Source organism: Lutra lutra, chromosome 17 (genome assembly GCF_902655055.1).
Source record: "Lutra lutra chromosome 17, mLutLut1.2, whole genome shotgun sequence".
In the NCBI taxonomy this organism is placed as follows: Eukaryota; Metazoa; Chordata; class Mammalia; order Carnivora; family Mustelidae; genus Lutra; species Lutra lutra.
In genome coordinates, this window is record NC_062294.1 from 49,548,380 (window position 1) to 49,576,294 (window position 27,915).

General features: G+C 56.5%; 1 protein-coding gene across 4 annotated transcripts in view; it reads left to right on the plus strand.

The window, feature by feature from the left end:
* Nucleotides 1–1,372: 1,372 nt before the first annotated feature.
* The window catches only part of PPP1R37 (protein phosphatase 1 regulatory subunit 37), a 39,151-nt gene continuing 12,608 nt past the window's right edge, over nucleotides 1,373–27,915 (plus strand). Inside the window, exon 1 of one of the 4 annotated variants that reach the window (XM_047712085.1) lies at nucleotides 1,373–1,946. In XM_047712085.1, coding sequence (XP_047568041.1) covers nucleotides 1,745–1,946 — 202 coding nt within the window. In that variant the 5' untranslated portion in view covers nucleotides 1,373–1,744. Of the gene's footprint in view, nucleotides 1,947–26,962; nucleotides 27,650–27,915 lie in introns of those variants that run through there. The other 3 variants (XM_047712086.1, XM_047712083.1, XM_047712084.1) reach the window with 3 other exon arrangements.

Below are 27,915 nucleotides of genomic sequence, written 5' to 3' on the forward strand. Positions count from 1 at the left end.
GAAGGGTGGCTAGGCTAGCCAAGGTCTGAATCTGGTGGATCTGGGCCAAGAAGAGGATACATCACGGGGCTGAGAGGAACTCGGATGAAGGCGGAGATTGGCTTGGTCCGGGAATGGCTGGAACTACCCGAAAGCCAGGTTTGGGACATTTGGACGCAATTTCCTTTTTGGGTAGGCGGGAGTGTTCCCAGGCAGGGGCGTGGCTCGCACCGGATTACCTGGTCGCCTGGCCCTGGAGCGGTGTGGACCTCACTCTAGAGGTCCTGTCCGGAAGGCGTCGGACCCTGTGCGGCGGCGCCACTGAGGCCAGGATGAGGACTAGTGCTTGGGGTGAAGCTTCACCCTCTTTCTGTGTCGCTCCAGCTGTGTGGCCATCCGGATCATTCGCTGCCCTTATCCCCGTCACTAGCGTCTTTCAGCACATTCGCTTTAAAAAAGTAATTGCAGCCCCCTTTGTAGTCCCATCAACTTTAGAATGCAAGCGAAGATCTCATTAAATAAAGATTCGCTTTGTTCCTCTGCAGTCGCGAAAGTGCGGCGGCTGAAGATGCTGAACGGAGCAGGTGGAGAGCCTCAGCTCCCATAGGTCCGTTCGCGACGCCGCCTCCAGCGAGTCCGCGGACTAGCTCTCGAGTTGCCTTGGCAACGACGTCGCTCGCTCCTCCCCGAACCCCCCCCCTTTTAGTCTTAGCTCCGCCCCCCGCCGACGGACTTGCTAGGAAAGCCTCGCGAAAGTGCGGAGGCGAATATTAAGTGATTGAATTGAGGGGAGGTCGGGGACCTGGGCTCTCGCCCGTTCGCTCCGTACTTGGTGATCTCCCCGCTCCATCGCCCGATTATTTTCGTTGGCAGATTCGTCTCTTGGTTTTGGAATTCCTTTCCTCTTCAATTTTTTTTTTTTTTTAATCAGGACTGTGATACTCCTCATGGGCTCATATTTATTTTAGTCTTTTAATTTAAATTGTATTTCACGCAACGAATACAGAGAACTATTGATGAAATTGCTGTTTACAAATGGAGGCCTGGAGAATAAGTAGCAAAGAGGCACAGGTTTCGTCTCCAGGCAGAGGATACGTCTGTCAGCATCCATATATTCATCCATATATTCAGCCTGATATCGCTTTTCCTTTCAAGTTCTCTGTCCCTATGCCTCTCTCCCTATCAGCTGGCCTAGCCCCGCCAAGCAGATGTTTTTATTTTTATCAACTCCATTCCCCGCTCCGTGGCCCGAGCTCGTGACGAATGTGTGCGAGCGTGAACGTTAGATATCTAGATTGAGGCGGGGAGGCGGGGTGGAGGCGGTTCAGGTTCGCGCTTGCGCGCTGCTCCGGGAGACGGCGTCCATCTCGCCCCGCCCTTCGTATTCTGCAGTTCCGGCTCTGCCGATTCACTGCTCACGTTTCTTTTTCCCGTGGCTCTTTCTGCCTCTTGTTACCCGTTTCAGCAACCCGCGAGACAACCCTACCTGCAGATAGCTTAAATTGATTTTCCGCTTTCCTTAGTCCGCGACGTGCGCACCGGCTCTTAACGAAAGTGCGGCCGCGAACGAGCAGGCGCGCGCGAGGCTCGGGGGAGGCGCGCTCGAGCTCCCGGCGGCGACGACTACGACGACCAGGAGAGCGGTCGGAGGCGGCGCCTGAAGCAGCGGAGGAGCCCATGCCCCGGGACGGCGGGCGGGCCCGGAGACACAAGCCCGGGGTCCGGGACATGTCCCCGGGGCCCCCGTGAGGAGGCGGCGGCGGCGATGGAGATCCCGCCGCAGGAGGCGCCGCCCGGGCCGGGCGCGGACGGCGACGCCGAGGAGGCCCCCGCCGAGGCCCCATCTCCCAGCCCCGCATCGTCCCCCGCCGACGGGCGCCTCAAGGCTGCGGCCAAGCGCGTCACGTTTCCCTCTGACGAGGATATCGTGTCCGGAGCGGTGGAACCCAAAGACCCCTGGAGACACGGTAGCTACCGCCGGGGCGCGGGGGCGGGCTCGTGGCGGACCTGGAGTCAGTGCAGCGCCCGGCATGGAGGTGGTGCTCATTAAATTGCACCTAATGATGATTTAAGGGGACTGTCGTCAGTTTAGAGCTGCAGGATGTTAGAGACGAGGTGCCTTTTGGATTGGGAAGGTGAAAAGTAGCTGTTTTTTTTTTTTTTTTTTGTCCCCCCGCACCCCCCCTTCTCCAACGCCGAAGATGGTCGTTTTAGGAATTAAGACGATAAGCAATTAAAGTTTGGAGGCATGGGAGATTGGTGGGGCGGTAGTGTTTGAGTTCCTAACCACCCCCCCCCCCCGCGCCCCAACAGCGATAGAGAGAGCAGCCATCGAGGGAAGAATGGGTCAGCATTGGCGTTGAAAGGCCAAGTGGAGTTTGATGGGCTCATAGGGATGGAAGAGGTTAAGTTGCTGGTGTGCAAACCTTGGCACAAGAGGTAGTCCTGTTGCTCACTTTTTTGGCTGAAAGGAGGAAGAGGAATAAACCAGCTTGGCCTATGGCTGCGGAGGAGCCGCAGGGTTGGGAAAAGGGAGTCAGGGTAAACAAACTCCCAGGAAAGGAGCAGAGGGGATGGTCACTTTGGAGGTGGGTGAGATAGTCCGAGGAGGTGTTAGATCTTGACATTAAAAAGAAAAGTTACTGCAGGCCTCCTTTTCTTTTCCCCAATAGGGAAGCAAAGCAGTATCAGTCATCAAGGAGCTTTGGGGCTTGGGTATAGAAGGGTCTCTTTAAAAAAAAATTTTTTTTCCTGAGAAAGAGTTGGGGAATTGGTCGCCAGAAGGTGAGTGCCTGAAGAAGTTTGCTGGCTTGAGGTATTGTGAGAGGGAGCAGGTCGGCAGATCTGGGTCCCCTGAAGGTCAGATTCGTGTTGGAGCTGAAAGGGCAAGTCGAGAAGTGTGTGTGTTTTACCTATAGGGCCAAAGTTGGAGAGTCACTCAGTAGATGGGTGCCCCCATTGAGTCTGTTTCTGTGCTGGAGAGATCTGTCTTGCCAGGGTGGAGCTCACGAAGAGAGGGGTCACAGATTGGTCCTGGCTCAGTAGAAGTTGGTCACTTGAAAAGTGACTTGGCCCCAGGAAAGAGGTGGCACTATTGCTAGTCTGTGCGGTGGAGAAATTGTGGCTTTTTTGTGAGAGTGGGAAACATGATAACTGGAAGCTGAGCACATAGGTAGTCTGTCATAAGTGCCAGTTTGGCGAGTTCTCATTAAAGAGGCAATTTATGATTGTTGGCGTCGAGAGCTAGCCACATTTGGGCCCTGGGCTCTGGATGGATGTCACTTTTGGGTTGGAGGACTTGGGCTGGGGAGGGGAAGAGTCATACAGGGTCCTGGCCATAGCATGGTACCCAGTTCTGGGAGTTGAGAGCGGGAGGAGAGAAAGACTTAGCTGGGCTGAGTAGGATGGTGGAGAGCAGACGTTCCAGGTCAGATCCTGACTCCCATTTACCCACTTCGTGACCTCAGGCTGCTTGTCTTAACTCCTCGGAGTCTCAGTTTTTCCTGACTGTGAAGTGGGTGGTAATACTTCTCCGAAGGCTTTAAGGGAGGGCTAAATACGGGTGTGTATGAAAAGTAATTGGCCAGGATGAGCTTTCGTGAAGTTGCAGTTATTGTTGGTCATTTTCAGGGTGATATTGGTGATATTAGTCATTTTAGGGGCCCGTCTAGAGGGGTCCGCTCATATGCTTGGGACCTGGATGTTTCTGCTTCCCAGGCCTTCAGGAGAGGGACAGAGATGGTGGTCAGTTTGTGTGCCTGGGGCAAGCAGAAGGGAAGAAGAGCAGTTTGTGGGCTGGAGGGCCATGGGTGGGGGCAGGGGGAGAGTTGGCACAGGGTCGGGGGCAGGGCTGGGGGCAAGTTTCTGGTGTGCAGGTTCCCAGAAGAGGAACAGCTGTGTGTAACCAGCTGTTTGATTTTGAGTAAGCTGTTTTTCCTCCCTGCGCCTCCTGTTTCTCTCTCTGCAAATGGAGGTGCTAATTTCTACCGCGGGGTAGTTGTGAGGATTAAATAAAATAGTCCTTGTAAATTCTTGCCACAGAAATAGCAGCTGCTGTTACCCAGGCGGTGAAGGAGTTTGAGGGGAGGGAAGAATGTCAAGAAAGAGGGGTCAGTGGTAACAGCTTACAGGCTAGAGGAGTCTCGCCTTTCTGGAAATTTAAAGAGGGACAGCAGGGACTGGTCCGGAGGAGTCCGTGGGTCTGAGTTAGAGCGGTGGTGACACGGAGAAGTTGAGAAATCAGTTTCCGGGCTGGCAGAGTGGGTCTCTCTTGGCTCTGGAGAGGGGCTGGGGGCTTGGCCTGGCTGTGAAGGAGTTGGGGGATCCTGGTCCCCAAGCAGGGGAGGGTGACATTGGTGAATTTAGACAGGGGGATTTGCAGGACAGGGCATTGGAAGGCTCGTCAATGCCAAGGGGGCAGGTGGCTAGCCTCTGTGCTTGGGGAGGACAGTGAGTTTCTGCCTGGGTTGGGACGAGGGAAGGTGGAGTCCTGCCAGGGACAGAAAGTTGGGCCAAGGGGGTTACCTGGTTGGGAGGCCAAAGGGTCTTCGCTGGGGCCTGCAGGGAGGACTTAGCTGGGCTTAGAGGAGGGGTGGGAGATATGTTGGACTTGGTCTTCAAGCTGTGGGAAAGCACAAGGGGCGTCATTCGACCTGTGGACCTGGTGGGAAGGTCACTGATGGAGGTGTGGAGGAGTCACTGTGGGGCCTGCTGTGGGGATGTGACCCCGAGGTCGAGGGTGCGGGGAGAGTTGGCTGGTCTCATGGGAGAGAGGTCACTCGGAAGCTGCTCTTCCATCATAGAGATGGGGAAGTTGCTTGAGCCAGGAGGTGCAGGAGTGCCCCCGAACTAGAGGAATCGGGGGCCCCAGCACAGGTAAGCATTCAGGGAGGAGAGCTGGGCCAGGCCCAGACTGGAGTGGTGGCCCAGCTGGGGAGGAACCTCTGGGGGTGTCTGCCTGACGGCGAGAGCCCCATCAGCCCCTGCCTGCGGTCACGTGTTGGGGATCCTTGCAGGTGAGACGATTTGGCATGGGGGAGGGGTCCCAGGCCTCTGGAGGCGCAACCCAACCTAGTGCTCAGAGGGGCCTTGCCTGGCTCCCATCTCACATAGTGTCTCTGCCCGCCCGCCCCCAGCCCTTATTTTCCTTGGGGCGCTAGTGGCTCTGCTGTTACTTCTCATGCTCGTTTTCATGCTTGGGGTCTCTCCCCCACTGAAACAGGAGAGCAGATGCTGTCCGTCCTCATTTCCACTTCCTCAGCCTCTCAGAGGGCACAAGGTGATCATGGTGGAATGAGTGCCAGGGGTGCCTGTGTGCAGCTATTCTGGAAGGGACAACAGCAGGCTGCTCGTGGGACCTGTGCAGCCAGAGCATGCTTCCGGCCAGCCCCAGTGGCGTGTGCCGGGGCCTCCAGCAAGGCCCTTGTTCTTGCTGAGCTTGTTTGTTTCTTCATCTGTGAAGTCCTGATCCCTGCCCTGCTGACCACCCAGGCCGTCTGAGCAGATGGGATGCACCCGGCTGGGCAGGGCCTCCTCCACAAGCCAGTTGTGCAGGGATGGGAAGTGGAGCTTGGGGTGGTGGGTGGAAACTGGGAGCGGGAGACGCGGCCTCAGAGCTGCTGGCCTGGCCACCTGTGGGCTCCACTGTCCCCGGGGGCAGAAGTGGGCACTGGGGAGGAGGGGCTGGCTGGGTGCAACGCAGCCCCTGGTGGCAGGCCCTGCAGTCCCAGCTCTCCTGGGGGACTTGTGCCAGAGACCCTTCCAGACCGAACTGCAGGAATGACCCAAGCCTCAGCTCATCTTCCCAGTCCCACGAAGGCCGTGTGGGGAGGAGATGTGGGCTCTGCAAGACAGGTGGCAGAGAGCCACCTGTCACTGACACTCCCACACGTGACACTGGCCACGCTGTGGGAGGCTCATCTGCCCTCCCTCCAGTCCGGCCAATGACTCATTCCCCCACTCCCGGACGTCTGGCTCAGGAGAGTCAGTCCTGCTGCAGTGTGAGGGGGGGCAGTTTTGCCCACCAGGAAACTCCTCCCGTGACATGTCCACAGGGTGAGGGGGCTCCAAAGATGAGGTCACCTCTGGCCACCTTAGTTTGGGGGTTGGAAGGGTCAGTGGGGACATTGGCCATGGTGTTCTCAAATGGGGATCAAAGAGGAGGGACATGCTTTACTGTTGGTTCTCATTGAAATCTGTGTTGTAGATTTAGTCGTTGAAACTGGTTTGACAGGTAGGAATGCACCTGTCAGTGGTAGAAAAAGGCCCTACGTTAAAAGACTCAGCTCAAGGGGTTCTTGGCTGGCTCTGTTGGTGGAGAGTGTGATTCTTAATTTTGGAGTCATGAGTTCGAGCCCCATGTTGGACGTAGAGATTAAAATAAATAAATAAGCTAAAAAAAGAGAGGGGGAGAGAGGGACTCAGCTCAGTTTAGCCCGAGTGGCAGTGTTGCTGGAGAGCAGATGGTGGGGTCATGAGGGAGCAGCTTTTGATGCTTTTGCCCAGGTTTCCCTCTGGGCCCAACTTCACACCCTGCGGCCGGCGTTGGCATATAACCTGCCGTGTGACTTTGGGCGATTGTTCTCCCTGCCCGAGATTTTTCTGTCTCTGGAACGCAGCTGACAATGGTACCTCCACATAGGGTGACCGGGCGGATTAAGTGAGATCACAGAGTCCATAGTGCGTGCTCATCGGATGTCTCCCTCGTTTTTTCCTGCCATTGCCAGGCCCCACCAGCTTCCTGTCTCTGTTGTGTGTTTGCACTCCTCTTTCTCCCCAGCCTCTCCCCTGTCAGAACCCTGCTGTCCCGACCCTGAACAGGCCTGGGAAAGACCTCAGGCTCCAGGCCTGATCCCATCTGTTACAAGCTGGGTGACCCTGGGCAAGTTGCCCGACCTCTCTGAGCTGAAACTAAGTCAGCCTGTCTTGGCCCACTAGCCTGAGAGGCTGCAAGGGCACCCAGATTCTAGACTTTAAGCGGTAGCCTCTCTGGACACCAGCCGATGACCTTAGACAAGTTACACCTCCTCCCTGAGCCTTAGTCCCGTCTGGAGCATGGACTCCACTGCCTAGCCCTCTGTGCTCCCGGGTGCTGGGCTGGGAGTGCCACAGTGCCAGGCCGGCCCTTTGCACACTCAAAACTCAGGCGGACTGCCCTCCCTTCTCCTTTCCACCTCCAACTTTTTATTTGTGTTCGTGTCGTATTTCCCTCTTCAAGGGCAAAGACTGTGTGCGAGTCACCTCTGTGACCTCAGTCTGGCGCACAGGAGGGCCCGGGCACTGGATCAATGTTAGAGGAGTGAGGCTGTCTCACATCTAATAACCAGTGGTGGTGGTATTTGGGAGACAGCTTTCGGGGTAATGCAGTCTGTGCCGGGGGCTCTTCCTCAGAGATCTGCAAGCTGGCTTTGGCGTCCACTGTGAGCCCCCAGAAAGAGCACGCAGACTTAGCGGCCAGGAGGCAGTAGCTAGGCCTTGAGTGAGTGAGTCAGGGGAAGTGCACGTGAGCCTGTGTCTGGGAACAAGTCACCCGTGCGTGGCTCTCCTTCGTCTCATGCTCCGAAAGTTAGGAACCATGGAGCCAGATGCCCCAGGCTGGTCTAGCTATGACTGAGGCAGCCCTCTGGATATGGGGGCCAGGAATCTGTGTTTCTAGAAAGCTCCCCAGGTGGCTCCAACAGCTAGGTTTTGCTGTCCTTCTGGTCAGGGCTCAGCCCATTCAGTAGTACTCAATCCCGACACTGCCTTTCAGCCCTGGGTTTGGGGTGGCTGGGGTTGTCCTCCCAAACTGGTCTGGGGCAGACTGACTTGTCTGACTTGAAGTAACTGCAGAAACTTGAGCTGGGGAGGCAGCCTGCTGTGGTAGCGCGTCGAGGGCCCCGGGTGGAAATCCCTGCTCTTCAGATGACCTTATGGTCACCTCCCACGGCCTGCCACATGCCCCCATGCGGCCAAGTATCTTGTCTCAGTTACCTCTTACCACCAGCCCGGGAGGTAGGGGCTGTCCTTCCATTTGCAGATGAGGAAGTTGAGGCACAGAGAAGTGATGTGACTAACCTGAGGTCACAGAGCCCGTAGGCGGCGGAATGGGGCTTCAGGGCAGACAGTCCTATGCCCTTAACCCCCGTGTACTGGCAACATGAGCTCTGGCGTGCTGCTGCGTTCAGTTCTGTGGCCGTACGGGTTTTTTTGTTTGAAACCCAGATGCCTTTATGAAGTGGGGATGGCGGTTCTAGCAGTGGTGCCGGGATGAGAAACTGACCAAGTGAAGGGCCCAGGCCACGTGACAACTCATGACGGGGGTTCCCTGTGGCACTTGGCGGCTCCAGAGTCCTGGGAGGTCCATGCGGCTCCCCTGTCCTCAGCATCAGGTCCTTGTTCTGACCCTCGGCCCGAGTTCTCCCCGTGCCGCATGGTGTCTGGTCCTTGGTAGGTACTCAGTACCTACTTGCTGAGTATGTGACTCGGTTACCCCATGGCCATCCATTCATTTAGCACGGCATGATCATGCCAGGTGTTAGGGGGCAGGGAGTGAGGCAGGCCCACTGCTTGCCCCCCTGGAGGTCACAGACGAATAAGGGAGACCCACGGTGAACAATTCCAATCAAACCATGGTGCCCAGGACTCTGACCAGGAAGTGCTCACAGGTGTCCTTGGGCAGGCAGGCAGGCAAAGGGAGCTTCCTGGAGTAAAGGCTGTCTGAGGCCGTGAAATCACAGGAGTTGGCCAGGTGAGCGGTGGCTGGAAGTAGGCACCAAGGGCAGTGAGCCAGGCACATCTGAGAAACGGGAAAAGCAGCCAGTGTGCCTGGAGGTGGAGGCAGGAGGGTCAGAGGTGAGGAGGACGAGGTAGGAAAGAGACCACTCAGCTGGGGCCTCATGGGCGGTGTTAGCCTCAGGGCTGTGGGGAGCCCTCAGAGGGTTTTAAGAATGGGCATGCCTGGTATTTTTAGCAGAACTTTCTGGGTCGTGTGAAGGGGGTGAAACTGAGGCTTAGAGACCAGGGAGGTGGCCCTGCGTTGGCTGATAGTTAACATTTTACTTCATTGATACACTTGTCAGCTTTATCTGAACTTCCCCTGTCCCCCAAAGGTTTTGCCATTATTGGTGTTTCCGTGACAGTTTTCCCCCATTTCCATTCTCTTCCTGGATCTCCGAGCACACGTCCCTGCCCCCCCAGTCAGTTCATCCTGCCGTTGGGTGGGGTGGTGGGCAGCTTCTGGTCTGCACATTCAGACACCTGTGCCACCTCCCCTGTGTGGCCTCAGCAGGTGGATTCACCTGCACAGTCCCTTCAGACCCCACATTTCCCAGATCCAGGAAGTTTTAAAAGCTGTCCCAGACGCTGCTGGGGTCTTAGCATGATAGAGCTATCCTATTCCTCTTCTAAAAAAACTCCAGAAAGTTTTGAATCCAGAACGCATGTGGCCCAAGGGCCTGTATTCGGAGACCACGGAGCGGGCCTTGTTTCCCAAAACGTGAAATGGTAGCAGTCTGAGAGGCCTCCCAGGTCAGGCTTTGGAGCCCACTCGGTCAGTCTAGCTCTGCCCCTCGGTGAATCGCTCAACTTCTCTGTGTCAGTGTCCCCATTTGAATGGGGATTGAGGATTAGATTTTTCTGTACTTGGAAAGTGACTGGCACAGCGACTGCCTGTTATAGACCGTCAGTAAAGATTTGGTTAAGTAGAATGAGGTCATGCCCCTGGTGTGCGCCTGCCCAGGCTCCCTTCTCTCTAAAAGCAGGAGGACAGTTCCCCCTCCCCATGACAGGCCCAGGTGTGGGTTCAGCTGTGTGGATGTGGGCATGTCCCAAAACATCCCTGTGCCACGCTGTCCCCGTTGGTGAAGCCATTTTGGCAGGCAAGTCTGTCTCAGAGCTTTCAGACTCCCCGGGAACAGAGCCAAGGCCCAGGGCTTTCGAGCGGGCAGCACAGCCCAGCGTCAGGCAGCTCCCGGACGGACGCTGGCACTGCCCGTCCTGACCCTGGGTGTGTCCTGACCCTGGGTGCTGCTCATGTGACGGAGCCTGCAGCCCCTCTGGCGGCTGGGAGAGATTTGGGGCAGCGCTCCATGCTGGAGGGGCTCAGGAGGCTGGAGCCCGGCATGAGTGTGGGAGAGGCAGAGGGGTCCCCGGTTCCAGGAAGGGGTTCAGAGGCTGGATGTCGTGCTCTGGTTATGTCTCCCCCCATTTGGAATACAGCTTCATGAAGGCGGGGCCCATCTCAGTTTGACTCCCCTCACCATCCTCAGAACCCTTTGCGGTGCCTGGCACTGCGCAGGCTATCCCATCGGTTGGATTGTGGGGGCTGGAGGCGCACAGTAGGCGCTCTGAAGTTATCCTCTCCCGCTTCCTTACTCTGCAGCAGGCGCTGAGCTGTTGTCCCAGTGGGGGTGGCGCCGGGGAGGTGTCTTCCGACAGCCGCTCAGCCCATGTGACTTGCTGGCGCCCTCTTCCTTTCCAGCAGAAGCCTGGGTCCCCAGCCGCGCGGTCTTTTGCTCCGGGATGTCTTGCTGGGTCCCAGCTGGGATGTCCTCCCTGGCCCCTTCTGGAGCCCACTGGGGTCAGACTTTTTGTCACCGTTACACCTACCCCTGAGTCTTTCTGCTCTCAGTCTCTGGCCAGCTGTCATCAGCCATGTCCCGGCGGAGCAGCTGGCATTCTCTTCCTTGAAGCAACAGGGTGGCTGGGAGGGGCTGCCAGGAGGTGAAGGCAAACACCGGGGAGGTGACCCAGTGGAGGGGTCATGGCCCTGGACCATGGCACTGGTGATCATCGCAGCTCGCTCTTGCTCTCACAGGGCTCTTAGCAGGTCTCAGCTCTTCCCACGCATCTACTCATATTATCTTTGAAACAGCTGGAAGGCAAAAGCCAAGTCATGGGGTGGAGAAGGGGGAGCCATGTTCAAACCAGAAATCATCCTCATCCTCTGCTGTGTTCCCAGAAAGCCTCTGAGGGCCGCTTCATAACCGGAGGATGGAGTCCACACCTCTGAGCCTGCTGGGGTGCCCTCCCTCCCGACCCAGGGACACCGAGTTCCTTTGCTTGGTGTGCCCCTAGCCAGCCCCCTGCCGTTCCTGACTGACTCCCCGGCTGGCTCAGATGTCACCTCCTTGGCATGGTTCTCCTTGGTCCCCAGACAGAACGCTGTTGCGCTCGTCCAGGTTCCTGTAATGCCTTAGGCTGTTGTTACTTGTTCGGGTCCCTCTCCCCCCCAGCCCCCGGACTCAGATGCTCCACGGGGAACCACATCTTGTCCATGTGGCTCCTCAGAGGAGGCACACCCCTGCACACACCAGGGCATCTTAGGGACCCAGGCAAAGTGGATCTGCTAACAAGTGCCCCCAGTATGGGTGCCTCAAAGCCCTTGAAACCCAGTCACTGGGGCCTCAGAGAGGCAGGGGCCCTGAAGAGCGTTAGGGGAGGAAGATGCCTGTGGAGGGATCATTTGTTCACCCACTCGTGTGCTCATTCCTCACGGGCACACACACCGTGCCTGTGGGGCGCCAGGTAGAGGGGTTCTGACTGCTGCCCCTGCTCTCTCACGCTCCCCCTGCACACTCAGGAGGGCTGACCTGGTTCCTCTCTTGCTTCAAGTCATGCTTTCTGACATGTACCCCCCAGTCCGGAGTCCCTGCACCGGCTTCGGAAGCCTGGCCCCTGCCACCCCCACTGACCACGACTGTGATCAGTGGGTTCAGGAGTGGCTGCTTTTTCTCAATTCCCAGAACGTGCGAGGAACTTCCCACCTCCTATCCTGGAATGTTGGCCTTGCTGTCCCGGTTCTAGTTTGTCCTTTGTTCCTGGCCGTCTGAGTCCCCCGTCAGGTGGTCTGTTGATCTGTAGGCCTGCTGATAATCTCTGTTGCCCCCTAGACTGTGAGCAGCACCGAGGCATGGCAGGGTTGGTTTGGTTCTCCTCTATCCCCGGGGCCCACACCATGTGGCACTGTGCCTGGCTCTGAGCAAGAGCTTGTTTGGCGGGTGGAGAAGGAAACAATATGTGGTGGGGGTCTTGGGTACTAGACAGGCCCTGCCCTCTTGTAGCCCAGGGTCCAGGAAAGGAAGTATGAAGAGGGGTGGGTGCGTCTTGTGTCCCCCTGCCAGATTTGGCAGACTCCAAAGCTAGCTAACCTGGTAGAGTGCAGGAGAAGCCGGGTTTGCCGTTGACTTGCTGTGTGTTGTAGGCCAAGGCACTGCCCTTTCTGTGCAGCCAGATGGTGTCTGAGGTCCTTTCCCACTGTGTGTGTTTCCCCATCTCTCTACATAGATCACCCCCAGCACTGAGGGAACCAAATCATGGCATGGAGCTAAGAGAGCCCAGGTTCTGGTAACTGGTCTGCCTTTCCACCTGTGTGGCAGGCGACCCTGTTGCCTGTCCCTCCAACAACAAGGTGTCACAGGAGGAAGGTGAGGATGTCAGTGGCAGGCAGCAACCCAGCTCAGGCCTCCATCTTACTCTTTGTTCTGTAACTCCCTTCTTCCCTGGGTGGGGTCCTTGCTTCCTGATCCAGCTCTCCCCACTTTGATCAAAATACCAGGAAGTGCTGTGTTCCCTTGGGGAGCCTCCTTCCTTGCTGGGCCTGGGCTCAGCCCTCAAGATCTGCAGTGCTGTGTTCTTCTGGGCTCCCCATCCTGGCCCTGCCGGCTCTGGGTCCTCCCTGTCTGGTGATGGTCTGTCTTCCCCGGTGGACTGTGAGCTGGGGCGGGGCCAAGGCTTTCTCAGTCACTGCTGTGTCTCAGGTACAGAGCGGATGCTCAGGGAATGTCAGAGCATTAGGATGGAGTTGGGGGTGGGGCAGAAAGTATGGGCAGGACCCCAACAGGATGCCCTTGTGGAGCCCTGCTTAGAGCTGCCAGGTCTGACAGCAGCCTGACTGTCTGTGGAACAGGCATCTGAAGGCAGGCGCCTGACGTACCGCGCTACCGCCAGTAGTTGGGTCCAAACGCCTGTGCTCACTAACCACCCAGACAGAATCCAGGGCTAGCGCAGGCCCCTTCCCCATCCCCCGAGTACAGATCGTCGGGGGTGTGTGTGTGGGGGTGACCTCCTTGCTTTATAGATCAGGCAACAAGCCGGAGGGAAGTGGTTGGAGCTCAGGACAGGTTCCTGCTGCTCTCCTCCGCCACCTCTGTAGCTTCGAGGGGCAGAGTGGCTCATCCTGGGGGCACTCAGGGAGACCTGCCTTGTGTGCCTGGATCCCGCCAACTGGCGGTGTGAAGTTGGTATTTAGAGAAAGGACTTGTGCTCTGGGCAAATGGAGCCCCATGAGCTGGTTGGCTGCCAGGGTCTTGGTTCTCTCCTTTTCTGTTGTGGAACTGGTTGGGGGAGTCAGGGAGAGGGCTGTGCGGTCACCCTGGCAGCTGATGACCGTTGTCACTAAGGAGAGGGTTGTTCCCTTGATCCCCTGCCTTTAAAGGTGAGGTATGTATATCGTAAAAAACAAAACGAACTTGGGAAGTCTAATGAAGAAAATAAAAAATTACTTGTTAATTTCACCATCCGGAATTTTTTAAGGACTCGATTGAGCTGTAATTCACACATATTTCACCCATTTAAAGGCTTTCAGTGCTTCACAGAGTTGTACATCTATCATCACAGTCGATTTTAGAACATTTCATTCCCCCTGCCCCCCCACCCCGCCATAGAAACCCTGCACCCCTTAGCCGCCACCTTCTCCGACTCAGGCGACAGCCGATCTGTTGTCTGTTTAGATTCCGGACATTTCACACAAATGGCATCACGCACTCCGCAGCCTTTTGTGTCTGGCTCTTTTCATTTCGCCTGATGTTTTCGGAGCTCACCCGCATTGTGGCCTGTCAGAACCTCGTCCCCCACCACGGAAGAACGGTCCGCTGTGTGGCTGCGTTCCATTCAGTTTCTCTTCATCTGTCGGTGCACATTTGGGGCGTTTCCACTTCCTGGCTGTGATGAACAGTAATGCAGTTAATGCTAAGGGACAAGTTTTTGTGTGCATGTGCGTTTCCTTTTCTCCAGGAATGAAATCGCCGGGTCACACAGCAGCTCTGTTTAACCATTAGAGCCACTGCCACACTTGCTGTCCCCTCCACGGCGTGTGAAGTTTCCGATTTCTCCACATCCTGGTTAATGTCTGCTGCTGCTTTTCTTCTACTCCCAACATGGGGCTCAGACTCCAGCCCTGAGTTCAGGAGTGATCAGGAGTCTCCTGCTCCAGTGACTGAGCCATCCAGGCGCCCCGGCATCTGTCCCCTTGCTTCTGGCCCCTCCCCTGCAGAGGGTATGAAGTGGCATCTCACTGTGGTTTTGATTTGCATTTCCCTTGATGGCTCATGATGTCTAACGTCTTCTCACGGGCTTATCAGGCACTTGCGTATCTCCTTTGGAGAGATGTCTGTTCGGATCCCTTGCCCATTTTAAAATTGGATTGTTTGTCTTTTTATTACTGAGTTGTAAGAGTTCCATATATATTCTAGATGCAAGAGTCCTATTGGGGAAATGATTTGCACCACCTGGAATGTTTTCAGCATTAAATGCCAGAACGTTTCCTTTCCATCTCTTTTCCGTGGCTGGATGCACTGCCACGGATAGATAAAAATAAAACTGGGAGGATACTCTGTATCCGTTTGAATAGCTCGTTTTCACTTCATTTTCTCATTTTTTAAAAAGCAGGATTAAAATACATCATTGGGCCATTGTAATTACTTGTGGCCCTTTCCACATTGCTGAGCACTTGGGTCCTTTCCCATTTTCAGTAGCATAAATAATGCAGTGATGTTCATCCTCGTCCGTAAATCTTCATGTTCGCTCTGGGGAGCTTTCTCAGAAGAAATTCTTAGAAGGTGGTTTTACCAGGTCAGAGGGTAGGAGCAGTTGCAGCCTTCGATGACGTACCATGTGTGCCTCATCCCGAGTGACAGAACTTGGTTTTATCCTCTTGATTTTCTTTTTTGGATGAATGAATGAATAATATTTGCATTGGGGTATTTTGATGCCAAGATGGTGTCTTTTTTTTTTTTTTTAAGATTTTATTTATTTATTTGACACAGAGGGAGACGGTGAGAGAGGGAACACAGGCAGGGGGAGTGGGAGAGGGAGAAGCAGGCTTCCTGCTGATCAGGGAGCCCAATGCAGGGCTCGATCCCAGGACCCCGGAATCATGACCGGAGCTGAAGGCAGACGCCCAACGACTGAACCGCCCAGGCACCCTTTTTTTTTGTTTGTTTTTGGGGGGGGGGGTTGAGAGATCGAGAGTGGGGGGGGGTGGGGGCAGAGAGAGAGAGAATCTTAAGCAAGCTCCAGCCTGTGTGTGGAACCTGCCACAGGGTTTGATCTCACAACCTGAGCCAAAATCGAGAGTCAGGGCGCCCAGCCGAGCCAGGCGCCCCAGTGGTATCTTGTTTTAATGGGCATCCCTTTGGTAGTTAAACCTATTTATTGTTACCTTGTTACATTCTTTGGGAGTTCCTTCTTCATGCTCTTTGCCCATTTTTGTTTTGGAACCTTTTGTAAGGACTCCTTCCCTGTTGAAAGTCATTGGCTCTTTGGAATTTTATCTCACTGGTGTGTATTTTTCCTCATGTGTCATCGGCCTTGAAGGAAAGGGTAGGGAGCAGAGCAGGACACCTCTTTCCTTCTCTCTCGCTCTCTCTTTTTTTAAAGATTTATTTATTTATTTGACAGAGAGAGGTCACAAGTAGGCAGAGAGGCAGGCAGAGAGAGGGGGAAGCAGGCTCCCCGCTGAGCAGAGAGCCCGATGTGGGCGTAGATCCCAGCACCCTGAGATCATGACCGAGCCAAAGGCAGAGGCCCAACCTCTGAGCCATCCAGGTGCTGTCTCTTTTTTCTTTTTCTTTTTTTTTTTTTTTTTTAAGAGATTTTAAGTTTTAAGTCATCTCTACACCCAACGTGGGGCTTGAACTCATAACCCGGAGATCAAGAGTCGCATGCTCAACCCACTGCCAGCCAGGAGCCCCTCTTTCCTTCTTAAAAAGAATCCTTGTCTCCCTTGCTCTTTCACTGGGTCTGCATGCAGGGCATCCATCCCAGCTGGAGCGCCTCTGAGAGGAGGAGCTCTGGCCGCCAGGTCTGCGAGTGGACCAGGGGGTATCAGTCTGAGTCCTTGGGGCTGTGCAGCGTGAGAGGAGGGTGCTTTCGTGGCAACCAGCCCGGGGCCACTATAAAGAGGGTCCCTGTAAACACAACCACCACCACTGTTTGCTGAGCACCAGGCTGATGGATCTGGTGAAGCTGGTGGGGACCTTCATTTTGTGACCTGGAGCCATCAGTCGCTTCCCGGGGCCGTGCGCCTTTGCAGAAGGTGACGGAAGTCAGAACAGCCCTATCTTGGTCCCTGGACACATCCAGTCTGCCACAGTGGCAGGGGCTCGGCTCAGCAAGTCCCAGAAGCTGAGAGTCCAGCTCCTCCTGCAGCCAGGGCTGCTGTGTTGTCAGCACCGCACAGGTGCGGGGCCTTTTTATCATATGCCATCACCCCTGAGCAGCTCCCCGATCCCTGTGGAATACCATTTCCTGGCCCCATGGCATGTGGTTCCCGCTCACAGCTCCTGCCTCGTCTCACGCCATCCCCCTCACCCCAGTCCCTTGCTTTTGCTCCACATGCTAGGCCTCTGCACTGCCTCTCTCCTCTGCCTTGGGAGGGTTTCTCCAACTTTGGCATGCTGTTCGTTTACATCTGCTCCTTGTCTTCTGCACACCCCCCACACCCCCGCTCCCTGCCATGCCCCGATATAAGCGGCTTGGGAGGGGATGTGTGACGGTTGCGTTCACTCGGGCAGACCTGGCATCTAGAACAGGGCCTGGCCCAGAATAGGCACTAGAGAAGTATTTGAAGGAATGAATCTCCCTCTCTTGCTCATCTTTTAGATTTCAGCTGATACGTTCTTTTCTCTTACAGGTTTGTCCTAGCTCCTCCTTCGGTCTAAGTGTGCATGCCCCTATTTTTCCTGCAAGAGTGTTTTTTTCTAATAAGTTGCTGTTTGTTTTTTTTTTTAAAGATTTTATTTATTTATTTGACAGAGAGAGAGATCACAAGTAGGCAGAGGGGCAGGCAGAGAGAGGGAAGCAGGCTCCCCGCTGAGCAGAGAGCCTGATGTGGGGCTCGATCCCAGGGTCCTGAGATCATGACCTGAGCTGAAGGCAGAGGCTTAGCCTACTGAGCCACCCAGACACCCCTAAGTTGCTGTTTTTAATTGTATGTGTATTTGTCTATCTTCCTAGCGGTTACTCCCTGGGGGCAGGGATCGGAATGTTTTGTTCTCCTTCGTCTGCCCAGCCTACGTCATTTGGTAGAAAATTGAGGAATAAGTATATCCTTTAGTTACCAGATAGACCTCATGAAGGTAAGCGGTGATGCTCACCTTCTCTAGATAAGAGAAACTCAGGTTGGGCAACGAGAAGTTCCGGGCACCTAGTTTCCATCCCTGGAGCCTTTGCTGGACCAGTAAACCGCTCACAGTAACTTGATTTTAATTCTAAACTCAGACTCCCTCAGTGCCTCCGCATCCAGCTGGCCATCTGGTGCCCCCGACCGGAAGCCTGAGGCTGGCAGCCTAAAATAGCCTGCTTGGTTCTGGCAGCGCTGGTCGTCCACTGATGGGCACCCACTTTCTCAGAGGCCCCCTTCACCGAGCTTGGCCCATAGCCTACCTGGGATTTCAGTGGGTGGCCGTGACGAGAAGCCTTGAGCCACTGGGTGACTTGCGACCTTTCTCAGGCACGTTGGGCCCCCAGCCCTGTGCTGGGTTCCTTGCCCGTTTGCTTCATGTGACCCTCACAGTGACCTTCAGTTCCTCAGAGGCACCATCGGCTCTTGTCCCCGCAGAGTTTCTGCGAGCGCTATTCCCTCTGCTGCCGCGTTCTTCCCCCTCCTTCTGCTTCTTAAATTAGTGTTATTAAATTCTTTTCCAGGCATATGAACTATGTGTGTAATATACACGTAAGTATTAAACGGTAATGTAACGAGGACCTTTAGGCTACCTTCCAGTTTAGGGATGAGAACATTGCCGTTGACTCTCCTCTCCTGGCTGGGCCGGGGGGCACGGAGCTCCGAGATGACTGTCCGGAATGGCTGAAGGTTATGACTGGCATGTCTTGTGGGGTTTGGTTTTTTGTTGTTGTTGTTTTGTTTTGTTTAGGATTCTATTTTTAAATAAGCTCCACACCCAATGTGGGGCTCAAGCTCACAACCCCAAGATCAAGAGTTACGTGCTCCTCTGACTGAGCCAGCTGGGCTTCCCTTTTTTAAGTTTTACTCTGTGTGTGTGTGACACACTGAAAATTACGGTGTTTCATTTTGCTTGTTTTCAAGTTTTATAAAAATGGTGTTGCATAGTGAGTGGACTCCTGGGTCTTGCTTTTCCTCTCAAGATCAGGTTTCCGAGTTTCCCAGTTTCATCCATGTAGGTGCTCTAGAATCTTCCACCATCTGACCATCCCTCAGATTGTCCATTGTGCTGATTCTGCTTTTCCGTATTACAAACCGATGCAGCTGTGGACTTTCTGGTACCTGACACCTGGGTTGTGAGCAGGAATTTGGAGGGTACAGACGCAGAAGTGGGATAGCTGGTTGTACTTGGTGTTCGTGGTGTTTGTGGTGTCTGCAGAGCGCCCTGGGGTTGGGGGGGACCTGCGGGGTGCTGAGCGCTCTCCGTGCTATGGCTCATTCTCTCCTTCCCATATCCTATGAGGGAGATAGAACTGTGGTCCCATTTCACAGATGAGGGAGGACCCTGAGACGCAGAGGGTAAGTCCAGCTCACCTGGGGGCCCGCCCTGGGGGCCTGGCTTCTCCGGCCCTGTGCTGCCCTCCAGGCGCACCTGCCTCCTCATGAAAAGCTGTGAGATCAGAAGCAGCGGCTCCCTTTTACAGACAGGTAGACTGAGGAACAGAGCTGTGTGACCCCCAGCACCACAGGCACACGTGAGTGGGAGGCAGTGAGCCCAAGTGGGTCCAACACCTCCTCCGTCCCTGTTCCTGCTTTCTAGCCACTCTGTTGGTGCTCACTTGTCTCCGAGTCTTCACTTTAGTGCCCCGGGGAGCCTAGCCCTGGGTAAATACTTGCCTATGGGCCGGTGGGAGCGTGTGTCACTGATGTTTCCCAGCCGGGTGGCAGGGGACAGGTGGAGGCAGCGAGTGCGGAGGCAGGCGCGCCGTGAGCCTTTGGCTGGAGCTGCTGGCTTTGTTTGCCCTTTGCTCATGGGGCCCCTGCTCTGAGCTGTTGCCGAGGTGTCAGGCCCTGGCCCAGTGATGACGGCGGCCCCTGTTTACCAAGTAGCAACTAACCCCGTAGCCAGACGTTTTACGCATGTGATCTCAGTGGTTGCTTCTAGAAGCCTCTTCTAGTGTGTGTGTCTTGGTCTCGTTGGGTGTGTGTCTCGGTCTCATTGGCTCCATTTTCCAGATGAGGAGACTCAACCATCAAGAGATTAGTGCCCTCTCCTGGGACAGCTGGGGCTGTTTCACTTGGAGCTGTGTCCATTGGGAGGACATGGGGCCCTCTGCCAGGCCCCAGAGGTTCTGAAAGCCAGCAAGAACCAGGACTGGTATCTGCTGCCTGGGCCACATGCCCTTTGATTTATTTCTCTTTTTATCTGGCTACGGGCCAAAGAAGCCTGGCCTTCCGGGTGGCCAGGACGGGGCCGAGCAGTCCAGGTGCCTGCCCCGGGGCGGTTCATGTGGGCTTAGCAAAAATCCACATCCTTCCTGTCAAGTGGGGCCTGAGAGGGCCCATGTCTCCTTGTGGGGGCAGGGAGAAGGTCCAGGAGAAGGGTGCCTAGGCCATGCCCTCAGCCACCAGGCTGTACTGTTCCGTGTGGTGAGAAGGTGGCAGATCACCAGTGTCCTCAGATGCACACATCCCCTCGGGGAGCCCCTTCCAGCAGGGGGCTCTCGGAGGCTACAGAGGACCCCCACATATATCCCAGCAGAATGCGGGTTAGTGCAGCGGTTATGGGCACTTGTATTTTGGGGGTGTCGTTAGCCTCTGCTCGCCATGAGATTGGATGTATTTTCTCGGTGGTCCCGACAGTCACCAGCCAGTACTGAGTTCTGTGCCGGGGACACAGCAGCGGTCAAGACAGACCTGGCCGTGCCTCACAGGCTCACTGTCCAGAGGGGAGGTGAGAGAGACAAGTCAGCCAAGCAGCCAGTGGGGCCCTTATAGGCTGACAGAAGCTTGTAGACAGAAATGAACCAAGGGCTGGAATAGAGAAGAAGAGAGTAAGGCCGATGGGGGAGGTACCTGGCCTGCTTAAGGACACTGAATGTCACCCCTGTCCCATGGGCCTGCATCACCCCTACCCCACGCCTGATGAACTGAGCTGTGAAAGCAGGCCCTCCTGCATGGTCCTCTCTGTCCTAGCTGTGTGTGTGGCAAGTGTTTCTCCCCCATCCCCCACCCAGCCTCAGTTTCCTCTTCTGGAAAGGGTGGGGGAGGGGTATCTGCACCCTGAACCGTGCTTGTGATCAGCAAGGTGGCAAAGTGTATTAAAAGCAAGGGCTGTGGAGCCAGACTGTTGGGCTTGAATCCTACCCCCTCCCTTTCTTGGCTCTGTGACCATGGGCAAGCTTCTTAATCTTCCCCTGCCTCAGTTTCCCATTTGAAAAATAGGGGTAGTCCACCTCAGAGGGTTATTGAGAGCGGTAAATGGAGTAAGATGTGTAAAATGCTATATAAGTATTGGCTGTAGTCGGTAGTAACAATTTAGAATTAGAAGTTGCCTGTCATACAGCTGGGACATGGGTGTTCAGTGTGCCCTGTGCCCCTGGGGACCCAGGGACTGGGCCCTTGACCTGCCCCTTCATCCAAGAGCACCCCTGGCCTTATGAAGCTCCTGCTGTGTGTGAGGCTCTGTAGGGGGCCTGAGGTGAGTCCTGTGATCTGCCTCCTTCCTCTGCCCCAGGAGACTCGGAAGGCTGCTGGCGTCCTCTGATCTCACGTGTTTCTGTAACAGGATCTTCATTCAGTTGGGCCAAGTGGCTTGGAAGGTCAGGATAGGGGGTGAGGGGAGTGGGGCAGGCCCTCGACACCTGCCATCTGTGCCCTTCACTGGAGTGGGCAGCTTTTCCCAGGGCCCTGCCCCTTCCTCGCTGCTGTGCCAGCCCCGCCCAGCCTGCCCCCTGCAGCTGGCCTGCCACAGGCACAGGCAGCCTGGAGAAGAGCCACTTGCCTCCCAGGAGGGGCTAGGGAAGAGCACAAATCACCCACAAGCTGAGGCTGTCTCCTGTCCAGTGCAGTTGCGGTACGCTCCCCTTTGTCCTGTGGGTCCCTGGGGAGAAGGGGAGACTTTGCTCTGCCCTCAGAGCGAGCCATGGCATTCAGCATGCATTCTGGCGAGGTCGCTGGACTCGGGGAGCGCGAATCAGTGGGAAGGGCGTGCTCTGCTAGAGAAGGTGCCCTTCTGGTGGCTGCAGCATGACCTGCTCGCTCCCCTGGTCCCTCTGGGTTACTGAAAGGCTGATGGGGATGGAGGAATCTTGAATGATTGTTCACTGGGAAGACTCGCTCATGACCACTGTGCCTTCGATTGCCTTGGGGAGTCACAGGCAGAGGTTTTTCCGAAGAGCTGCCAGAAGTGCCCCCCGCCCCGGCCCTCTACCCACTAGCGGAAGCAGCTGCTCCCCTTCCCTCTGTCTGGGCTGTGTCCCCAGGCCACTGTGTGTCCAGGCCTCTTGGCACCCAGCGCTTTCCCCCGGAGTCCCTTCCAGTATGCTGACCTATGCCATGTCCTGGAAGGAGCTCCCCAGCTGGCAGGATAGGGGGTCGTCCTCCAGGGACAGTGGCTTCAGAGCCCAGGCCGTCAGGGGTTGTAACTGACGAGGGCAAGGGCACACTTGACTTTCTGCTGTGGCTTTGTGGGCGGCCAGGGGGCCCAGTGAAGGGGCAGGGCGCCTTCATTCCCGGATTCCCGAGCCGCTTTACTTGCTGCTCCATTTTTGTGTTAGGCTGTTTGTTTATTTGTTTGTTTGTTTTAAAGTAATCACTGCACCCAACATGGGGCTTTAACTCACTACCCCTGAGATCAAGAGTCTCACGCTGCACCGACTGAGCCGGCCTGGTTAGTTTTCTTACAGTGCACACAGAGTTTTATTTTCTCTTTTCATAAAAGGTAGCATTCACAAGCACACTCTTCTGCACTTAGCTTTTTTTCATTGAGTGTATCTTGGCCATTGTTCCCTGTTGGCTCAGAGCAAGTGTCCTCATTCTCTCTGGCCTCAGAGCGTTCCGGTGACCGAGTGGCCTGGGCCTTTGTGCGCTGCTCCCCTGTTGACGGCTGGTGCTGTCGGTCCCGTTCTGCAGGCACCAACTGCCCCTGAGAGGTGTATGACTTTGCACCTTTGCACCTTTGCAAGGGTTTCTGGAGACTGCGTCTCGAGGGGTGGAACGGTGGGGTCACAGGGTACATGTGTTTGGATTTTGGAATTCTGACTGGTATTGGCAGGCCGCGTGCAGAAGGGCTGCCACCAGGCTGCATATTCTGCAGCCGCCTGAGGACATGCCTGCCTCCCAGCATCACCAGTATGCGCTGTCCGGCGTGGCGATGTTGGTCTGTCTGGTAGGTAAGAAATGGTGTTGGCTTACTTTTGTTTCATTTGTATCTTCCCTTATTCTGAGATCACGGAGTGTTGAAGAGTTTTGAAACTCAGTGTTCTGCTCTGGGGAACAGCTTGCATGAGGTGGTGCGGGCAGCTGGCATGGAGACGTAGGTCAGAGCCCACAGCCCAGCCAGCCCAGCGGTCAGGAAGGCAGGCGTGGGGACCGGCAGATGAAGGCCAGAGCCTCCCTCTGCTTTCAGCTGGAAAAGCATCCTTGGGCGAGTCACTTCCCACCTCCAGACCTCTTCTGGAAAGCTTCCCGGGGCTATTGGGAGGCATGAACGAGTCAGGCTTGTGAATCAGTCTGGGAGTAGGGGCAAGATGCTGGCTCCTCGGAGCCCCAGAGAGGTTCCCCAGACTGCCCGTGCACCCAGAGGGGCATGGGGAGGGGGTTGGAGGTGGGAGCCGGGCAGCTCTGTGTGCCCCTGGGCACTGTGAGATGCCTGGCTCCGAGGGGACAGAGGCCACATGGCAGAGGGAGGGGGTGGGGGGCTCGGGTGCCGCCTCCTCCCTGTGTTGGGCTCCAGGAGCCTTTGCGTTGCTCTGCCCCCTGTGGCCCCCCTGCCCCACCTTTGGGGCAGCCCAGGCTGTGGGAGGGGTGTGTGTGGCATTTCAGGAGTGCAGGAAGGAACGAGGTGCCTGATGAAAGCGCTTGGAGGGCATTTGCCCTGGTCAGCTTGGGGCTAAGCATGTGCCCATCCATGAGCTCATCACAGCTGTGTCCTCACCACCTCCGTGTGGTCCCCGAGAGAGAGGGAACCTTCCCTGAGTCCACCCAGCTGGCCTGAGTGGAACTGGGGACTCAGACTCCTGTTCTTTTGACTCTAGAAACCCACCTTTTGGCCTATCTCTGTTCATTTGTTCCAGCACCATATGCTTATTGTGCACCCACAGTGTGCCCCATGTGTACCCTCCTGGGGAACTTCAGGGAGCAGGAGCAGTAAAATCCTTATTGTCTTGTAAGCAAACAAATAGAGTATAAAGCTTTGTTAGGTCGTGAGAAGTGCCACACAGAAAACAGCAGGATACAGGGATGGACAGTGGCAAAGGGGACTGTTTATCTAGGGTGGTCAGGAAAGGCCTCTGAGGAGGTGATGTTGGAGCAGAGACCCTCAAGCAGGCAGGGAGGAAGGGACAGAGCCATGGAGACAGAAGGTGGAAGAGCACTCTAGGCACAGGGGCAGCAGGTGCAAAGGCCCTGAGGCCTTATGAACAGATGGCTCTGTCACTGACAAAGATTGAGTAGGGGCCTTCACTACTGGGCCAGTTCTGCTCTCCTTCTTCTTCTGTGTGTAGACTTTGCCACCCACAGCTCTAGGATGACACCTTTATTCCATGCTTGGTGACCAAGCCCCTCCATGGGTGCCCCCCACCTCCTCTCACACACCCTAGGCCCTCCTGATCATGTGGCTCACTGCCCAGGTGCATTGTGCAGTCTTTATGCCTGGACCTGTTCTTGAAATTCCCTCTGCCCAGGATGCTTTTCTCCCTGCTGTCTCACTCTTCAAGCCCTTTCTGAGACTTTCCTAGGTATTCCCTTCCGGCAGATCCCTGTCTGCCCATCCTCCCTGCCTCCATGTTTCCTCCCTACCCTCTGTTATGGCCTGTGAGGCTTCTCTGTGATTGCTGTTGGCTCTGTCTCCCTGACCATGCAGGAAGGCTCTGGGATAGGGCCGGGGGATCGGTGGCTACTTATTGGGGCAGGAGTTGGAGGGGAGAGGGCTCTCCCGGGATGAGAGCACCCCAGGCTGGCCTCACACCTGTGTGTCTCATGCTGCCACTGCAGCCCCTCGGGTCTCAGCAGGCACCACAGGGGGCTCCGGAGGGTGGCTGTCTGCTAAGGGACAGGACTGGCTCTTCAGATCCCGGCAACCCTAGAGGGACAGATGAATCTTCCTGGCAGCCTCCCTGACCTCATATTAGAGAAGGCTGCATTTCTAGGCCCCCAAAGCCATTGGTCTAGCTTGTAGCTGAGGGCCTGAGGACCTCAGGGCACCAGGGTCAGATGGTGGGGGACGACACTCCTGCCTGCCTTTGACTGTTCCTCTGCCTCCTCCCCACTTTGTGATGTTAGGAGAGCATTTAGTGTCCCGAGAGGGCTCCTGCTCTGTGTGGCAGGCAGCGTGCTGAGCTCTCCGCTCTGCAGGGTCATCACGAGGATGAACAGCTCCTCACCTGGTGTCTGGTGGAGCGCCTGGCAGGGGAGCGGCTGAACCGAAGGGCAGTTCCCGCTGTTCTGGGCAAGGAGCATGCTGTCACAAAATGAGTGGTTGCTGGCAGGGCTTTGGCCCTGGCACCCCTCACCCCCCTCCAGGCTTCCTGGTTCAGGAGGCCGTAGTCCAGGCCTCCACAGTAGTCTCTCCCCATGGGACAGGTGGGCCGCTCCTGCTCAGAGCACCCTGTGTACTCCGAGGCCCAGCACAGCAGCCAGATGTGAGCCTCTCCATGTATCTGTCACTGCCCTCCCCCACCTTCTTGGTGCCTTCTCTGTGCCTGGCCTCCATGCTGGGCAGTGTTGGGAAACGGTCTGGACCACACCCCTGGCCTGTCTTCCCAGGGCTTTCAGTCCAGTGGAGGGAGACAGGCCTGTCTCCAGACAGTGACAGCTTAGAACAGGCAGGGCTGAGATGGGGAAGCCTAGAGAAGGGAGCCTGACCCAGCCCGCGGGTCAAGGAGGGCTTCCTGGAGGAGGGAACATCTGTGCTGAGAGTTGACCTGAGGGAGGGGAGGGAGGATATGAGGTGTGTGGAAGCACTGGGTCTTCTGGGAGAGAAAGAGTTGGGGGTGTGGCTGGAGCACAGTGTCCAGGAGGAAAGAAAGGGCCATGGACGAGGCTTAAAGGGGGCCTGTGAATGCTGGCTCCCTCCGGACTGTCTCATCTTAGCTTAGTGTAGGGCCTTTGCATTGCCCTCCTGGGGCGTACCTGCCTCTACCCCGCAGCAAGAGTCCCCAGAGGGTGGGGGCCAGGTCAGAGCCGTCCCTGTCTTCCAGTGCAGCACACAGCTTGGTGTGTGGTGGGCCTCGGGAGGTGTTTGCTGAATTCGGGGTAAGATGGCACCTTGGCTGGGCTCCTCCCGGTAGAAGCTGAACTCCGGGGCTGAAGGAGAAGGAGAGGATTTGTGGGATATGGACCTGAGGAATCCTCAATAGTCAGGCTTCAGGCCTGGCTGGGTCCAGGGTCTCAAACGTCTGAGCTCACCTTTTCTCTCGGTTGGCTGGTGGGGGGTGGACACCAGGACGGCCACCAGCAGCTCCAGAAATGAGAGGTGACCTCGGCCCCACCCCTGCAGAGGAGAGCTCTTCTTTCTTGACAGCTCCAGGGTGGCCCCGTGACTGGCTGTGGCTGGTTCCATGAGGGCAGCCTCAGCCCGTCACTGTGACAGGGGCTGTGGACAGACTGCTGTCCCCCGCCGGAACCTTTGTGGAGGCCGGTGGGAAGTGGAGGTCATGTGGATGGTCCCATTGGGGTTCCCGGATGCCATTGGGAGGGAGGCCATGGAAGCAGGCATTCCGTACTTTGACCGGCGTCAAGGCCAAGGCAGCTGTCCCTGCAAGGACAGGTTGTGTGACTGACACAAAGTCTGCCTGACCACGTCCACAGGGCAACTGTGGCTTGGTAGGCCTCTCTGGGCCTTAAACACCAGCCAGGTCCCCTCTGAGCCAGCCTCATGCTCCAAACCAGTGAGCCCAGAGTGGCCTGGTTTAGGGCAGGATGGCGTTCCACAGACCTCATGCCGTGAGAGCACCAAAGCCTGGGGAGTCATGTGGGAGAGAGCCCCTAAGCCCGATTCCTGGGCCCCGCATGGAGAGCTGCCATCCTGTTGGGGCCAGGCCACCCACCTGCCACGAGATTCTTGGTTTCCTGTCTGTCGAGTGGGTGGATGTGATCATGCCTCTCCCTCGTGGGGTAGGAAGAGCAAGGCGGGCAGGCTCCCAAGGTAGGCCCTGCTCATGCGGTGGGCTGGCCCTGGGAGGTCACAGCTACATGCTGTGAGCTAGTGGGGGGATTAGGAAGGGATTAGAACCCAGGCCCCTGGCTCTGGGCTTCCCCACGCTCTTAAAAGTCACTTGTCTCCTCTGGTGTCCCCCCTGACAGGCTTCTTGTTACTGGACACAGTGGGCTCCCTGCCCAGGTCTCCAGGAGACCCCATTCCTGCAGAACAGAATCCTCCCCAGGCCTTGAGTAGCTCTTGTCACTGCCCTGCGCCAGCGCTGCGGGCTACTGTCCCAGGCAGAGAGCAGAGTCCTCACTTCCCACCCCTGCCCCCCCATGCACTACCTCCTGGTGCCCTGGATCCTGCCGGGCCTGCTCCCACCCTGTTACCCCTGCCTCTCCTCGGAGGTACTACCCACTGCTCTGTAGCTGTATTATCCATATGAAGCCCCAGTGGGGAGAGCGGGGTCCCTCTCCCCTTCCCTCTCCCCCCACACTGTTGCTTCCTGGTTTTTGACTCCCACTGGGATGACTGTGTCTTCTCTCTCCCACAGCTCCAGGCTGGCAGGGATGGCCTGAGTCATTGCCGCCCCTGGTGCCCAGCCTCTCCTTGCGTCACCTGTGTGCAGACAAGAACCCCAACCAGAGACAGATGTTGCTGTGCCTGTCACCCGATGCCAGTCATCGGGTTTCTCTCCCTCCCTTTGTGAGGGCCAGCCCAGCTGGGAGCGGGATGCAGCCTCCTCGGGCCTCACCGCCACTTCCTGGGAGACTGGCAAGCGGCAGAGCCTCCCCTCTGCGGAAGGTCCCACCCACTGACTGCCGCCCCTGTCAGGGTCCCTTCCCAGAGCTTACACCTTGCCCCACCCAGAGTCTGGGCCCCCGCCGTCTGCCTGTTCTCCTGATCCCTTCCTTCTCAGGCCAGAGTAGTGTGACAAGCCATGCTCCAGTGTCAGACCGGCGCGGGTCTGGCCATGTGTTCCAGTCCCGCCTCTCCTGGCTCCGGGACCTCACACAGACTTGCCCTCTCTGAGCTGAGCTGGCCTCCCCTTAGAAAATGGAGTCGTGACTCTGCCAGCTTTGGGTCTCCGAGCTGGCTGAGAGAACCTGTGCCTGGAAAATCCTCAGCATCGTGCCTCCTGCAGAGTGAGTGCCAGTGTCGGGAAGCAGGGCCCGCTGCCCTCCGCATTCTTGGTCTAGTTGCGCCTCCTGCTCGGTCAGACCTGGTGCCGTGCGGCTGCTCAGCAAGCACCCTCCCATCCCATCTCCGGGACCCCACAGGTGTCCCTCTCAGAGGGGAGGCGGTGGTTGGGATTGTTGATCACAGCCTTGCCGGGCCAACCTCTGGGTCCACCTGCCCTGCCAGGCAGGCCCACGCTCTCCCTCACTCGCCACAGTCCCCTCCTCGCTGA